This window comes from Psammomys obesus, unplaced genomic scaffold, assembly GCF_907164565.1.
Source record: "Psammomys obesus unplaced genomic scaffold, mPsaObe1.curated_primary_1811, whole genome shotgun sequence".
NCBI lineage: Eukaryota > Metazoa > Chordata > Mammalia > Rodentia > Muridae > Psammomys > Psammomys obesus.
The window spans coordinates 5,681,035-5,698,210 of record NW_026585742.1 but is presented as its reverse complement, the minus strand read 5'-3'; the positions used below and the strand labels follow the sequence as shown (position 1 = coordinate 5,698,210).

At 38.6% G+C, this 17,176-nt stretch overlaps 1 protein-coding gene across 1 annotated transcript in view; it reads left to right on the top strand.

The window, feature by feature from the left end:
- LOC129670520 (cadherin-related family member 3-like) overlaps window positions 1-17,176 on the top strand; it is a 68,439-nt gene that overhangs the window by 22,242 nt on the left and 29,021 nt on the right. Inside the window, exon 4 of the mRNA XM_055599029.1 lies at window positions 16,426-16,520. Within this exon, the coding sequence (XP_055455004.1) occupies window positions 16,426-16,520 (95 nt within the window). The remainder of the gene's footprint in view (window positions 1-16,425; window positions 16,521-17,176) is intronic.

Genomic DNA, 17,176 nt, shown 5'->3' with positions numbered 1-17,176 from the left:
GCTTTTATTGTCTTTCCGATTTTAGAAAGTAATCTGCTAAGCCCTAAGAGTTCTAACAACTTGTTAGAAAGACGTAAAAGCCCCAAATGAGCAATAATTTCAGAAAGTTTTATTACAGTCACTGGAAGAGAGTCATACCATTCTGTGATTGCTAAAAGTCTACTTCTATGGTTCTATTATTTTTGCCTCTTTACTAAGTATAATGACTTTATGTAGCCTGCAAATTATATGCGGAAATAAACAATATTTTCTGTTCAGTCAAGTATATTGACTGAAAGCTGACAATGATCAGATTTTTATGAGAAAGTGATATTTGGAAATTCTAAGGGGTGTAATTAGTGATGGAATCATGAAAAGACTCAACAATTACACCGTAGCCAAGCATTTAATTATAGGCCTGAAGATTTTAATTACACACTTCTATTTTATAACACAGCTGTAAAACAAACATTAAAAGGGAGAAAAAGATGAGTCTGTTACATTAGAAACTTCAATATGTAAATTTTTGCTTTATCATTCTGCTTTGAATGGATTGTTCCAAAGTATTATCATTTTGGAAAAAAAAAAGAGGGCCATATCCTTTGAAGAACATCTACATTTTCAATGTTTCTGTCTCACTAATAGGTGAACATATATAAAATAGGTAAAATGCAGGCAGCTGTTAAAAGTGTGAGGTCATTTCTATTCATGCATTTTAGTCAAAATTAGTAAACAAGAGCTTCTTTCTTACATGGACCTTAGATATTCAGATATAAGGAGTCTTTTGGTTGCAATTTCTATAAAACTTGACATAAATGAGATCCTGGGAAGTCCAGATGTCCAGACTGGGTTTCAAGCACAGTTAATTCAAATGTTCATGTTAACAGAGCCCATGTGCTTTTGTCTTCCCTGTCCTCTTTAGAAATAGTTGATGAATGACCATCTGTGGTGACACACACCTTTAATCCCTGCAGTTTGGAGACAGAGGCAAATCTCTTGAGTTCTAGGCCAGCCTGGTTTACAGATCAAGTTCCAGGACAGCTAGAGCTACACAGAGAAACCCTGTCTGGAAAAGAAAAAGGAAGGAAGGAAGGAAGGAAGGTAGGAAGAAAAGAAAGAAAGAAAGTTTGTGGGTATCAAGGCCTAAGAGCCTGGTAATAGGGTTTAACCAATGGATCCTCAAGATCTCAGGACTTAGTATATTTAATTGGCTCTACTCAATTCATGAATTTATCCCTTGTCAATTGATGTGGTAAGGCAGAATGCAATATAAAAGATTGGTTGAGGTCTAGGCCACCTGCTTTACCTTGTGATTTGTGGGAATTCAACTCAAAGTCGCCAGGACTGAAAATGAGGGAAGTTGATTTAGTGAGAAATCTCAGATGGGAAGTAGGGAAATGAAGGCACTCCTCTGACTCCAAAGATCCACGCTATGGTGACGTTTTCTTTACAACTTTCAATATTGGCAGACAGCCTACATTGAAGTTTATCTTAAACACTCTATTGGTTGAGCACTCTGTCTGCACAAACCTTTTTCTGAGGCCAGCTCCAGATTCCTCCTCTACATTTACTGGCCTGAGAGTTGCGTGGCTCTGGGCACAACACTTTGGATGCACCGGCCCCAGGTTCCTATGTTATGACCACCAACATAGCAGGCTGCATCACCCCATGAGCTCCGTAGCCTACCATCCTAGAGTAACATTTAATTGGGGACAGGTTCTGTGCCGCTAGAAATTTTTGTTGCTGGGTGGGCTTGTGGTTCAAGACAGCTGCAAACAACCCCAGATGTTGCCAGCTGGAATGGAAACCTGATATACTAAGACCATATGTCAGCCAGGAGTGGTGGTGCATACCTGTAATCCCTGAACTGAGGCAGGCATAGGCAGGCATATCTCTGTGAGTTTGAGGCCAGCCTGGTCAACAAAGCAAATCCAGGACAGCCAAGGCTACATAGAGATACCCTGTCTTGAAAAACCAAACCAACCAACCAAAGAAACTAACAAACAAAAAGACCACATGTCTTTCCTTGGCTTTGGAGATGTTTCAGATGCTCCACTGGCAGGCCTGATGGTGGGCAATTAACACCTCAGTGTTAGATCTCACCAGCCCAGCTCTAAATTCCAGTGTCACATTCTATGCTTAATTCTTAGTCTTACTTCTAGAAAAAAAAGGGGTCTTAAGCCATGTTATGCTGCATAAACTATGGGAAGTATTGGGTGGCAGTCCTTTGTAGCCTAGGACGATGTTAAGCTCTGCCACACCTGAGCCGTATAGTTGCAGTGCCCCACAGTCTTAGAGATGTGGTGGGGCCCATGATGCCGGTAGCACTAACCAAATGCAAGGCCACAATACAAGTCTGCCCCACTAAGACACACGTATTTGCTTGGTTTCAGAATGGTTCCAGTGTTGCTTCTGTGAACCACTGAGGTAGAACGATAGATGGTGAAAATATTCCTTTAACCATCACTGGGACGGGCCTGGTGCTGGGTTTCATGTCTAAGCCCTGAACTCCCCTCTCCTTCTCAAAGCCCTTTCCCCATACTGGGCTGTTTGGAGCAGAGAAGAAGTGAGATAAGCAACCCTTAAGCTGTCTGCTTTCAGGAGTCTCTTCCTTTGCTGTACTGGAAACAGGTACCAAGGCCTCTCCATTAGTGTCTATGCCTCCCTGAGTCTGTTGTGTCTCTACAGAGGACAAAAGGAGCATAGTGGCCATCTTGTTTCCTTTCTTGATGCTTTCTGCATTAACCAACCCATCAGCATCTGCAGAATCTTCCTTTTCTTTGCTCTGTATATAAAAAAAAAATATTTATAACTTTAAAGCTTCAAACTCTCTGTTATTTCCATGTTGACAAATATTAAAGCTATCTTTAAGATCTGAGCATGGTGGCTCAAGGTTGTGATTTGATTGCTTTAAAACTAGTATGTGACCACATTAACAAAACACTGCCTCAAATGGAAATAATCCCAAACTGCCATTTTCTCTTTAGAAGTTATTGTAGAATAGAAATGATTCAAAGTTTGGGGCACTGCATAAAAAAGAAATCTTTTTTTTTTTGTTTTTGTTTTTTTGGCTGTTTCATAGCCCTAACTACACTGTCAACTGAAAAAATAACTTTCATAAATTTATAGTCTCCATGAAAGCAGAGATTAAGTGCATCTTGCTGATAACAGTATTTTGGTGTCTATGATATGCTTAAAAAAATATCAGAAAAGGTCTTAAAATGAAATATTTTCCAAGAAAAGAGCCTCAAATGTTTTGATATAAACCATAACTTTCAAAACTTTTGAAAAGATATTTACTGCAAAGCATAGTCAAGACACTTCTGAATTCTCTTCAAGTTTTTATTGTATAGGTAGCTATGAAACTCCCGAATACATCGGTCTACATTTTATCAATAGTAAGCACTGTGGGGTGGTGGCAAAAGATAAAAAGTATTAGACTCGGAGGCAGTGGTGAATCTAATTTTTGTAGTGTTGCACACGTGCACCAGACATCTGGCTTGGGTAGTGTATCACAGACAAAGGTAACAGAAGTCCCAAAGAAACAGCAGCTTGGTAATACTCACACACTAGACACAGATATGCCTGTGAGGTGAGGGATGAGCTGCTGTTGGGCATCAGCTTACAAGAGCCCTCGAAGATACAAGAAAGACTTTGTATTTTCTTCGGATTGGTGCGGAGCTTTGTTTGTATGGGGGAAAGCATACTATAATTTACAGGAGGAACAACAAGAAAGCTTCTGTGTGAATAAAAAAGACAAAACACAAGACAAAAATACAAGTGGGGGAACCATTTGAGGTGACAGCAATAACAGTCATGAGGAGAGAGACTGATGTAGTCTAGGATATTGACAGTTGGAGTGGTAGGAAATTACTTGATTTTATAAAATTTCTCAATATTTTATGACAAAAATTTCAAACACACAGAAAAACTGAAAAAGCTAAAAACTTGAAAGAGTTACTATCGATATCCCCACCATGCAGCACAGTCTGCCTGACCTGAGCTTTTCTGTTGGCGTGTCCATCTTTTTATTTGTTGTTCATTCTCATGCTGTCCCAGACAGGTCAAGTCCCCGGAGCAATGTAAGGCCTCAACACTCAGCTCCTTTATGTATTGGTTGAGTGTGTGTGTGTGTGTGTGTGTATACATGCATGCTACAGTGCATGTGTTGGGGGTCAGAGGACAACTTCTGAAAGTTCTCTCTTCCATGTGGATTTCAGGGATCAAATTTAGGTTGACAAACTTGATGACAAGCATGTTTATCCACTGCGCTACCTGAACAGCCGGCTTCTTCCCTCTTATTCAGTGAAATACCTCAGCCTTTGAATGGTGCTGCCATTCTGATATTAATTAACCTGGTGTGGAAACTCCCTCACAGGCACTGCTTCCATGGCAACTCTCAAGATTAGCCATCTCACCAAGGGCTTTTGGTCAGTGGAGTGTCGGGAGTGAGGGTGTGACTGGGAACCTCTAAGGGAAGGAGTGGGGAAAAAGGTAGGAAGAACCAGTAGAAGCACATTTCAAATAATCTCCCTAAGATGGAGAGCAGAAAAAAAATGGGACAGTAGCTGGGGGAAAATGTGGAGCCAGGAGAAACTTTCACTTTTGAAAAGTGAGAACTACTACCATGTTCTATGATGAAGAAAATGATCCAGAAAAGGGAAAAGAAAGACAATACTTCGAGTGAGGAAGGTGATAATTGCTAGAGTGAGGGCTGTGGCAACAGACAAAGGCATCCAGGCAGAGGAGGAAGAGCAAGAGGAAAACACCAAAGGTGGCAGGTACAGAATTTTCACTAAATGCTAGTGGTCTTTTCTCTTTCTTGACAACTTAAGATTTAGTTATCGGGTACTAATAGCGTAAGACCATCTTCTAAAAAGAGAATTTACTCTGAATGAAAAAGGTAGGATCTCCTTGTCACATGCAGTCAATCTGGCATCAGAAAGAGCTGCTGTTCTCTTCAGTATTTCAGGTGATGGCAAGTGCTGCAGAGTTAAGCACAGAGGCTTAGCTCAAGCTTTAAAAATGATAATTTAAAATTGATGGTGCTTTCCCTTGACTTGGGAACTCCTTCAGAATTCTTTCATTTCCTAAGTAAAGTAGGCAAAAGGGCCAGAGACAGAAGGTGGAAAGGGAGATGTAGTGTTAGAAACTGCTGGAACTTTGAGGATGGAGGAGAAGATATCCAAATTAGGAGAGTTCTTCATGTCTACAAAGAAGCTGAAAGGCACAAGGAACACTCAGAGAAAAGAGAGGGCTGCTGCTGAAAGACTGAATTCTCAAGGACACGTGGGGGCTTCTGATGGATCACTTGCATTTGTCCTGGCGATGCGGATTCAACCAGGACTGACGCATGTGTGATGAAGCATGACTTGAGGGTCACTGAAGTGGGGAGCAAGAAGAGTCTTAGGAACTCCTTCAGAACTGCTGTCGTGAGGCTTAAGAGAGAGAAGATGTGGGGGAGGGCTCCACTACCACAGGGTTGCCATGTAGGAATCTATACCTTAGGATTTCTCCTAGAAAAATGGAGATTTGGCAACAATTTACCTGTCTAAAATCAACAGCCAACAAAAGAAAAGCAACAAACATATTTTGATGTTTATGGATGGTGCCTGTCTACACAGACACGCTCACACACGTGCTGAAAGGAAGCCTAATGTCAACCCACATAGTCACTTTTCTCTTGTTGAGGTAAAATACCAGGACCAAAAGCAACTTAAGGAAGAAATAATTTAGTGTGGCTTCTGGTTCCAGAAGTTGCAAACCCTCTGTGTGGGAAAGGCATGTCGTGGCAGGAACAGGTAACCGGATGATCACATTGTATCCACACAGAGGAAGTAAATGGGGGGGGGGTCTAAGAAACTAATGTCCCCAGTGATTCTCTACCTCCTAAAGGTTCCTTCCTTAACCCCCTTCAAGCAGTGTCACCACCTGGGGACCAAGTGTTCAAATACACGAACCTTTAGCGGACATTTATCAACCAGTCATACCGTACATGGTAAAGAAATGACTTGCTTATACCTCATTGATTTGTGATGGTGTAGACATATCAATATTCCTGCAATATTGATTGGCTGTTTTTGTTTTCATTTCACAGGCATGGGCCTGGTTCTTCATTCATGGTAGACTTTCAGGAAATGTTTACAAAATCAATGGAAATTACAAATTTTAAGTTGTACTCAGTACCTAATGATACTTTAGAACTTTGTTTCCTTGTAATACAAAGATATTAGGGTGATGGAGTGGAGGGGGGGGGAAGGAGTCACATAATAAAGTATTCTCAGGAAGTTCTGATACGTGGTGAAATATTTAGTGTAGGACTGTAGTAGCCAAATGAATTTGAGAATAGAGACAATTATCTGAATTATTCAAGCTAAAACACAATTTTGCTTGAAATAACTATGTGATTGGGGGAAAGTGATGTTAGGAAAAGCTTTAATTATCTAGAAAAAAAATCTTTAATTCCCACATGAAAGGCAGATGATTGGAGAAGGCCATAATCATGTTCTTAATACAGTTTTGGCTGAGTATTTACTTCACAATTGCACATCTTGTAACATCCTCCACCAGATGGCAGATTGTAACATACTATAGCCAGCGGTTACACCACTGCTTAATGTCATTTTGCAACAAGCAGTAAACATCAAACAATTGCACAATAAATTATCATTTTGTCTTATCAATTGCAAATGTATAGAGTCTGATTATTTTTTTTATGAATTAAGGCTTTATTGTATAAAGACAGTTGCCTATTTGTGTGACTATTTGCAGGATATGTGAAGTGAAGGAAAATGAAGATATGGCAATGATTTACCTACACATAGGTGTAATAATAATTTAAGTCTATTCATACAAGGTAAATGAAGATCCACTGATGACTGGCCTGTTTAAAGTCAACACTGTATGGGAGGCCCACGAAGAGGAAATAAGCAAAAATACCCATGTTTAAAAGAAAATTTTATCTCCATGCATGGCTCTTTGTTGGAGTACCAGTTTTAGAGAAGATCCCTGGGGCCAGATTTCTTGGTTCTGTTGCTCTCCTTATGGAGTTCCTGTTCCCTCCAGGTCTTTCTATCTCTCTCTTCTTTCATATGATTCCCTGCACTCTGCCAAAAGTTTAGCTATGAGTCTCAGCATCTGCTTTGATACCCTGCTGAGTAGTCTTTCAGAGGTCCTCTGTGGTAGACTCATGTCCTGTTCCCTGTTTTCTCACTCTTCTGATATCTATCCTGTTTGCCTTTCTGAATGAGGATTGAGCATCTTACCCAGGGTCCTCCTTCTTGCTTAGCTTCTTTAGGTGTACAGATTTTAGTATGTTTATCCTAGGAACATGCATAGAGATAACCTAGAACCTCTGCACAGATGTAGCCCATGGCAGCTCAGTGTCCAAGTGGGTTCTCTGGTAAGGGGAACAGGGATTGTCTCTGACATAAACTCAGTGGCTGGCTCTCTGATCACCTCTTCTTGAGGGTGGAGCAGCCTTACCAGGCCAAAGAGGAAAGCAATGCAGCCAGTCTTGATGAGACCTGATAGGCTAGGATCTCCCCTATCAGTGGACTGGGGGAGGAGCATGCATGGAGAAAAGGTAGGGAGAGCAGGATTGGGAGGGGACGAGGGAGGGGCTACAGCTGGGATACAAAGTGAATAAATTAAACACATTAAAAAAGAAAAGAAAATTTTATAAGACTAATAAAAATTAAAATATAGTAATTAGTTTTGGGAAGATTTATTTCATTATTTTATCTATGAACACAACTTTTTGGGACATTATTCTCTGATTGTTTGTGGTGTTCTTTCACTTGCTGACAGGAAGAATCATCTGTTGAACATGACCCTTCTTCCCTTGCACTAAATTTTTTTCTTTGTGCAATACTTCAGGTGTCCCTGTCTTAGTTTTGTTGTTATTGTTGTTTGTTTTTTCTTTGTTGTTTTTTGTTTACCTGTTGCTATGACTCAGGTCATGTTGTTTTTGACTCAGCAAAAACAACTTCAGGATGAAAGGGTATTATTGAGCTTATAATTATGGCAGCGAAGTCAAAAGAAGAGTAAATGCATGCAGACTGCCTCCCAGCTTCCCTTCTCCACTTACATGGCTCAGGATCTCCTGCAGAGGGGACAGTATCACCCACAGTGGGCAGACCTTTCCACCACAATTAATGCAGTCTAGGCATGTTCAGAGGCTCATCTCCCGTATGAGTCCTAGATACTTACAAGTTGACAATTCACACTAATTATTACAGTTACAAACAATTTTGTGTTAAAACAGTCTTTTCCTCTCATGTTCCTAGAGAATATGGGGCAGTAAGATTTCTGCTTCTGTAACATACAACAGTATGGACAGTATAGGGACTGTAGTGGACTGTAGCTGTGCTCTTCCCAATCTCTTTGGATAGCTTCTGCCGCTTTTCTGTGTTTCATATTTCCATGGGTTAGTTGGGCAAATGAGACATAGTACATCAGTGCATCAGCACATCCAGAATTTATATAGTATGTGTTAGAATCTGGACCTTCTGCTTTCTGGCTTTGTGTCTCTAGGCAAGTCTTATAATTGCTCTGTAACTTGGTTTCTTTCGTTATAAAAGAATTATTAGAAACCTTGTCTCAGGGTTATAATGAGGATTAAGCTAGATGAAACATGTGAAGGGTTAGCCTCGTGATCTGATTTGTGACCTGGAGGTTGCATGGATCCCTGGATACTCATGAATGAGGCCCAACACGTTTGTAGAGCACACTATGGTATCATAGTCTCAAAGGGTAGATGTCACGGACTGCTTGTCAGAGGTTACTCCACAAATGTTCGCTAATGCTAACAGTGTTTCATGAAAACAATGATCTTGTTTTTCCTCTTTCTCTAATCTTGTCTTTTTATTGTTTGAGAATTTCATACATATATCCTATGTACTTTGATCAAATCCACCCCAATTCCCTTCCTTCTAATTCCTATCCTGTCTCTCCACTACTTCTCCTTCCCAACATCATGTAGTCTTTTTTTTTCTTTTAATGAAAATAGATTTTTTTCATACAATATATTCTGCATATGGTTTCTCCTCCCCTGCTCCTCCCATTTTCCTCCCACTTCTCCTCCCATCTGGTTCCACACTCTTTCTACCTTTTGCTTAAAACAAAACAAAAACAAACAAACAAACCAAGCACAGTGGTGCACACCTGATATCCCAGCACTTGGGGAGGAAGAGGCAGATAGATCTCTGTGAGTTCGGGGCCAACATTGTCTACAAAGTGGGGCCAGGACAGCCAAAGCTACATGAAAAAAACCTGTCTCAAAAGAAAAACAATAACAGAAAACAAACAAACAAGCAAACAAACAAAAGAAAACAAATCAGGCATGAAATAAATACAAAATAAAATAAAATAATAAAATAAAAAATAATAAAATAAAATAATTTAATAAATACAATAATAAAATAAGAGAAATAAAAACAAACTAATTAAAATATAACAAACCAATCAAACCAGAATAGCCAAAGAAAAAGCACAAGAAACACATATAGATGCACACACATAAATTCCATAAAAAACCAAAATTGGAAGTCATAATATGTATTCAAAGAACCTGTAAGGTAGAAACAACAACAAAAAGCCCTGACTTAAATATATAAGTGCTAGAAGGAAAATTTCAACCTAAAGAGGATAGTCATGTTGTCATTAGTTAAAAAACAAACAAACAAACAAACAAAAACAACTCTTTTATTTACATTTCTTATATCTTTTTCTCCCTACAATCCCTTCCAACACTCCAACACCAGGTAGGGGAGAGAAAGGGTTAGTGGGAAAGGTGGTGCATTTTCTTAGCTGCTTCCTGTTATAGTCATCAGGTTCCCTGGAGCCAGTCCAATCCTTGTTTCAAGATCTCCAACTTGTGGTTTCACCACAGCAACCAGGAGTAGCAAGGGGGAAGCAGGAACAGCATTGTTCTTTCTTGGAGCTCAACACTTCCTGGGCTCTACCATTGATTCTCTCTCCAGGGTCCTCAAATTTAAACTATCTGCAGCTGATAAAGAGCTCCCCTCAGAGCCTGTGTGAGGCAAAATAGTCTTGCTGTTAAGGACCATCTGAATCAGTCCCACATCCCACACCTGGGACCAAAACAAAACAGGTTTATATTCACAACATAACCACACCCAAGAAAAAAAGAATAATAAAAAAAAAGGGTGGAAACCCACATCACAATAACAAAATATCAAAAATTACCAAACACTGCTAATCGATAACTCTCAACATATTGGCAATTTTCCAATAAAAAGACAGACTAACAAAATTGATATGAAAACAAGATCCATCTTTCTGCTGCATCAAAGAAACTCACTTTAACATAAGGATAAACATCACTTCAGGGTAAAAGAATGGAAGAAATATGTCAAGCAAATGGACCTAAGAACAAGCTGGTGTAGCCATTTTAATATACAGAAAGAGACTTAAAAGCAAAACTAATCAGAAGAAAGTCAGTACATACTAATCAAAGAAAAAGTGTACAAAGAGGATATTGAAAACTTTTAACATTTATACAACAAACAAAAGAACAATAAACTTCATAAAAGAAATACAACTATAGCTTAAATAATATATTGACCCTCACACAATGATAGTAAAAACTTTTAATACCCTGCTCTATAGACAGATCATTTAGACATAACTAAACAGAGAAACACTGAACTAACAGATGTTTTAAACTTGACTGGATTTAACAGATATTGACAGAACATTTTCCCCAAATATAAAAGAATATACTTTTAAGTAAATTCTCAGCACCTCATGGAACTTTCTCCAAAATTAGCCACATACTTGGACACAAAGCAAATCTGAACAGATAAAAGAAAATTTAAATAACACCCTTCATTCTATCTGGCCATCATCAATTAAAGTTGAATATCAACAATAACAGAAACAACACAAATCTTACAAACTCATGGAAACTGAATAACTTTCTACTGAATAAAAAAATTGGTGAAGACAGAAATGAACAAATTAGACTTTTAGGAATTAAACAGAAATGAAAACACAACATACCCAAACTTATGGGACACATCAAAGATGATTCTAGTTGGCAAGTTCATAGCCCTAAGAGCCTACATTAAATACTTGGAGCCAGGTAGTGACAGTATATCCCAGAACTTCAGAGAGTTAGGCAGTTTGATCTCTGAGATCAAGGCCAGCCTGGTCTACAGAGTGGGTTCCAGGACAGTCAGAGTTACAGAGAAACCCTGTCCGGTAAACAAAGAAAGAAAGAGAGAGAAGAAAGAAAGAAGGAAGAAAGGAAGGAAGGAAGGAAGGAAGAAAGAAAGAAAGAAAGAAAGAAAGAAAGAAAGAAAGAAAGAAAGAAAGAATGAAAGGAAGAAAGCAAGCAAGGAAGGAAGGAAGAAAAGCAACACAAACCCAAAAATAGTAACAAAAATAAAAAACAAAACCTTGGAAAAATCGCACATTAGATCAGTGGCACACATGAATGCTCTAGAACAACAGAAAAAAATGCCCCAAAGGAATCAAGAAATAATCAAACTCAGGGCTGAAATCAGCAAGACAGAAAAGAAAACAATAACAACAAAACAATACAGAGAATCAATGAAACAAAAAGTTCATTCTTTGAGAAAATTAATAAGTGACAAGCCTTTAGCCAAATTAACTGAAAGGTGAGGAAAGAAGGTCCAAATTAACAAAATTATAGATGAAAAGGGGACATAACAACAGATGCCAAGGAAATCCATAAGGACATACCTTAAAACCTGTACTCCCCAAAATTGGAAAATTCAAAGAATTGGAAAACTTTCTTAATATAAATCACCTAACAAAATTAAATCAAGACCAAATAGATAAGCAATTTAAGTAGACTTATAACCCCTGGTGAAATAGAAGCAGTTATTAAAAGTCTTGTAAAAAAAAAAAATTCTAGGGATGGTTTTAGTGCAGAATTCTAGCAGAATATCAAAGAAGAGTTAACTCCAATATTCTTCAAACTATTCCACAAAATAGAAACAGTAGAAACATTGCTCAATTATTTTTATGAGGACACAACAACATAATGCCCCGATAAATAAACCACATAAAGACTCAACCAAGACAAAGAATTACAGAGCAATTTCACTTATGAATATAAATGCAAAATTACTCAATAAAATACTTGGAAACTGAATATAAAAGCACATAAAAAAATCAACCTCCATGATTAAGTAGGATTCATCCCACAGATAAGGAATGGTTCAACATATGTAAATTGATAAGTGCCATCCATCATATGAACAAACTGAAAGAAAAAAAAAGAAAACTCGATCATCTCATTAGATGTAGGAATGACCCTTCATAATAAAAGTCCTGGAGTGATTAGGGAGAAAGGGACTTACATAATCATAATAAAGGCAGTTTACAGCAAGCTCATAATCAACTTAATGGACAGAAACTCAAAAGCAAATCCACTAAAATCAGGAACAAAACAAGACTGTCCACTCTCTTCAGACCTATTCTTATCGTACTTGAAGTCTTAGCTAGAGCCATAAGACCACTGAAGGAGATCATGGGGTACAAGTAGAAAGGAAAGAAGTCAAAGTTCTCTATTTGCAGATGATATGATAATATACATAAATGACCCTAAAATTCTAGCAGAAAACTCCTAGAGTTGATAAACACTTTCAGCACAGTAGCTGGATACAAAAATAAGTCACAAAAACCAGTAGCCTTTTTATATTCAATTTGGCAAACAAACTGAGGAAGAAATCAGGGAAATGACACTTTTACAATAATCTTCAAAGACATAAAATATTTTGGGGTAACTCTAAACAAGTAAGTGAAATGTATGATAAAAACTTCAAATTTTTAAAGGAAAAATTGAAGAAGATATCAGAGATAGAAATATCTTCCATGATCATGGATCAGTAGGATTAACATAGTAAAAATAGACATCTTACCAAAAGCAATCTATAGATTCAATGTAATCCCCATAAAAATTTCGACACAATTCTTCACAAGCCTTGAAAAAACAATTTTCAGGTTAATCTGGAAACACACGCACCCCCCCCCCGCAAGATAGTTAAAACCTCCTGAATAACTAATCCCCCCTAAAAAAAAACCCACAAAAATACCAACCCAACCCAACCAACCAACAACAAAAATCTGCTGGAGGTATCACCATACTTGGTTTCAAGTTGTGCTCCTGAGCTATAGTGATAAACACAGCATGATACTGGCACCAAAACAGACATGCTGATTAATGGAATCGAATATCTACCCATCTATGGACATTTGTTTTTTATAAAGAAGCCAGATATACACACTAGAAAAGAAGGCAGCATCTTTAACAAATGATGCTGGCCAAACTTGATGGCTGCGTGTAGGAGAATGCAAATAAAGCCATATTTATCACCCTGCACAAAACTCAACTTCCAATAGAACAAAGACCTCAACATAAGACCAGATATATGCAATTTCAAAGAGATGGTGGGGGAATAGCCTTGAACTCATTGGTACAAGAGAAGACTTTTTAAACAAAACACCATTAACACAGGCACTAAAACCAACATGAAACTGAAAAACTTCTGTGTGATACAGGACACTCATTCAGACAAAGCAGCAGCCTACAGGATATGAAAATACTTTTATCAGCTACATATCTGATAGAGGAATAGTATCCAAAACAAATAAAGAACTAAAAAACTAGACTTCAAGAAAACAAATAATCGAATTTAAAAATGGGGTATAGATCTAAGCAGGGAACTCCCGAAATAGTAAGCTGAAATGGCTGAGGAACACTTAAATGTTCAATATCCTTGGTAATAAAGGAAATGAAAATCAAAACTATTTTGAGATTTTACCCTACTTACACAAAGAGAATGGCCAAGTTCTTTTCCCTCCCAGACACCTGAATAGCACCTTCCATCATTACAAAAGCCAGCCAGTAGGGATGCAGCTTCTGGATAGGTACCATCTTGATTTCTCTATGTCCTGTGACTAAAGCGTGTAGTGTCTTTAGTAATAAAGTCTTTCCATTAAGTTCTTCATGGCAGTAGAGAACAATGGCAATAGTCTATAATGTTTGGAAGTTCTGCAGGACCTCTAACTGATTAACATCTGGTAGACTAGGGTCAGATGGAAGGGGAGGAGGACCTCCCCTATCAGTGGACTGGGGAAAGGAACATGGGAGGACACAAGAAGGAGGGCGAGATTGGAAGGGGATGAGAAAGGGGTCTACAGCTGGTATATAAAGTGAATGAATTGTAATAAATTAAAAAATAAATTCAAAAAGGAAAAAGTAATGTTAGTTATCCTCCACAAGCACTCCTTTATCTTGCCTTTTCCTTTTTTATTAGATTTTATTAATTAATTAATGTATTTATTATTTATACAGTATTCTGCCTGCATGTGTGCCTGCAGGCCAGAAGAGGGCACTAGATCTCATTATAGATGGTTATGAGCCACCATGTGGTTGCTGGGATTGAATTCAGGACCTCTGGAAGAGCAGTCAGGGCTGTTAACCTCTGAGGCATTTTTCCAGCCCTACCTTGCCCTTTTATTCCCAAAACAGTTAACTTTTTTCTTCATTATTTTTTGCTTCTTCCCCTTCTTACTGCCTGTGTTCTATCTACTTACCCAGTTATTATTAAATGACTGATACTCAAGGTGTGGGAAGATCCAACCATAGCTCCTGTAGCCTGCTTTGGACTTCTAATTCTTCCTGAACTTTAGGTCAGACGTTCCTACTTCCCAAGCTGCCTTGAGAACAAATAGTCATGAAAAAGTCATTTAAAGAAGGGAATAAAGTGGGTTAAGTTCTTTCAGGTAGACTGTAGGCTCACTCCCCTCCTCTGCATCCCCTGGGCCCTGGAACATGTTCTCATGCCTTGTAATCTGAGAAGGGGGCGGGAAGCTGGTGTTACTTTTATGGTCAAATAATTCTCCATAAATTTACGGCCATTACAGACTAAATCCCGGTAAAGAAAAGACCCAGGACATTGAGTATGATTTGCCTCGCCCCAGAGAATTAATTTCCCATCCCTCAGACTGCTCTCCTGTTCAAGGCATTCTTCATTCAGATGGCCTTCCTAGTGATTTCTTTTGCTGCTTAGCAACCACCATTTCCAGTCTTCCCAGAAAGATCTTCTTTTGAAGAGTACTTTATTTTATGGGAAATCAACCATATAAGACACAACTTTCTAATGTATATATTTTTTTAAGAAAAAGTGTTGATAACCATGTAACACTTAAATTTGAAATTGCAGATTTTGAGTAGCTACCAACAGAAATGCGAGTGTCTCAAAAAATCATGTGTATTTGGATATAGGCAGACAGTGATGGTGGGCCTCTTAGATCATTCAGTTTCCAGCCATCTTCTGTCACTGCCTTATTAATCTGGCATCATTATTTCTATGTTTGTCCTAAAAGTAAGTATGTGATGAGTTTGCCTGCCATTCCTGCATGCTAATATTCTGCATCGCTCTACAGAGGTAGCAACAATCAGCTCCATCTTATTTAGACAGGAAGGCATGGAAGGCATGAATTGAAATTAGTCAGAATATGGTGATTCATCAGAAAATCAATCAATGTAAAGGTCACTAACTTCTCCAAATGATTTTTAGTCTACTTTTCAGTCCTTCTGGGTTTAATTTTCTCTATTAAATTATCCCTGGGTATGCATGATGATTAAGTCAGTAGCACTTGGTATAATTAATCCCTCATATTGAGGCTCTTGCAGGTTTTTCTTTTGTGCTCCTGGCTTTTTCTATAAGTTGTTGCTCACCTATATTAGTAACCCTGCCTCATCTGCTCCATTGAGCAGGAGCTTGTCTTAGGGATTTAGGTCAAGGTCAAGCCACTGGAATTTTCCAAGCCTTGGATTTCCTGTTTGTGAAATGGGAGAACATCAGCACCCATGACCTAGGATGCCCTTGATTTTGAAGCACTTAACAAAACAGGTGAAAGGTAGATGAGGTCAAAAGTTAGAAAGGCATGGAAAGATTTGATAAAACATTGTACTTTTACAGACAAAATCAAATGAGCAGATGCTAAGGATTTCTTAGCTCCTTGGGTTCGCCCCAGATCTGCAAACCTATGCTCACTCCCCATGCAGATTATCTCGGTCTTCATTAAACACTTGACATAGTTTCCTGATGGAACTCTTTTTTTCTTCACTTTTAGCTTTGAGAGGGGTACTATAAGAAACACTTAGGCAATGTAGACATCAGGAAAGTTTGGTTTTTTCTTTTTAGCATTTAAGAGCATGTTGTCTGATCTGAAGTCAGTTAACTACAATACAGCTTCATCATCATCATCATCAACAACAACCAGCTGCCCATATCTTCTGAGCATCTATAAACTGGGGACCCATGGTTGATGAGCCACCCAGAGTACACAGAGATTTTAGAGTTGGCATTTAGGAGTTGAAGAACCAGGGAATCAGTTGTGTCTCTGCAATATTTTGTTTTCTCTTTTTTATCCAACAAACAGTACTTCATTTCCCCGGAAAGCTCCAGCTTCACCATTGATAGCAGTGGGACCATTTCCACAGCAACAGCTTTGGATTTTGAGAGGGGCATGAGAAGGTAAAGCTGTGCTGGGTTTTCTCTGGAGATATGGGTCCTTTGGCTTGTAGCTCCACTTTTGAAAAACTTTCTCCTCTTCTGATCTTAATATGCCCTCACATGAAGTTGCTCTTGGTACTGCCTTAAAAATGAGATTAGCATTCATTTGTAACTGTATCTTTGATGCTTTGGGTGTCTGTGGGGGCCTTCTCTGCATGTGAAGCCTGAAGATTATTTTCCTAGTTTTATTTGAACCCTGCCATGGAAGTGGGCAGGTCACCTCTCCAGGTACCTGTAATATAGAATTGCTTTCTAACGTAATAATCAGCATCCTTGAAAAGTTAGTGCTCTGTCATTTTCTTATTCCCTCTGCATCAGGTAAGCAGGTTACCACTGGCTGAAGTTAGCATTTTTTATTTCTATAATGATTTAATGGCTACCCCCTTTCAGTTTTATATTTTGCATCAAAGTGCTTCATAGGAAAAGTGGACTCAGAAGGCATTCTAATAAAATTTCTCCTGCCTTTCATAAGTGATTTTTTCCTACAAAGAAAGATGAGAATGGAAAACATCCTGAGCAGCATCCTGGATAGCAAAGGCACAGCAGAGAGTAGCTGCCCACACGTTTCATGGATCAGGTCCCACTGAAGGAGATTCCGAGTCCACAAACACATCATC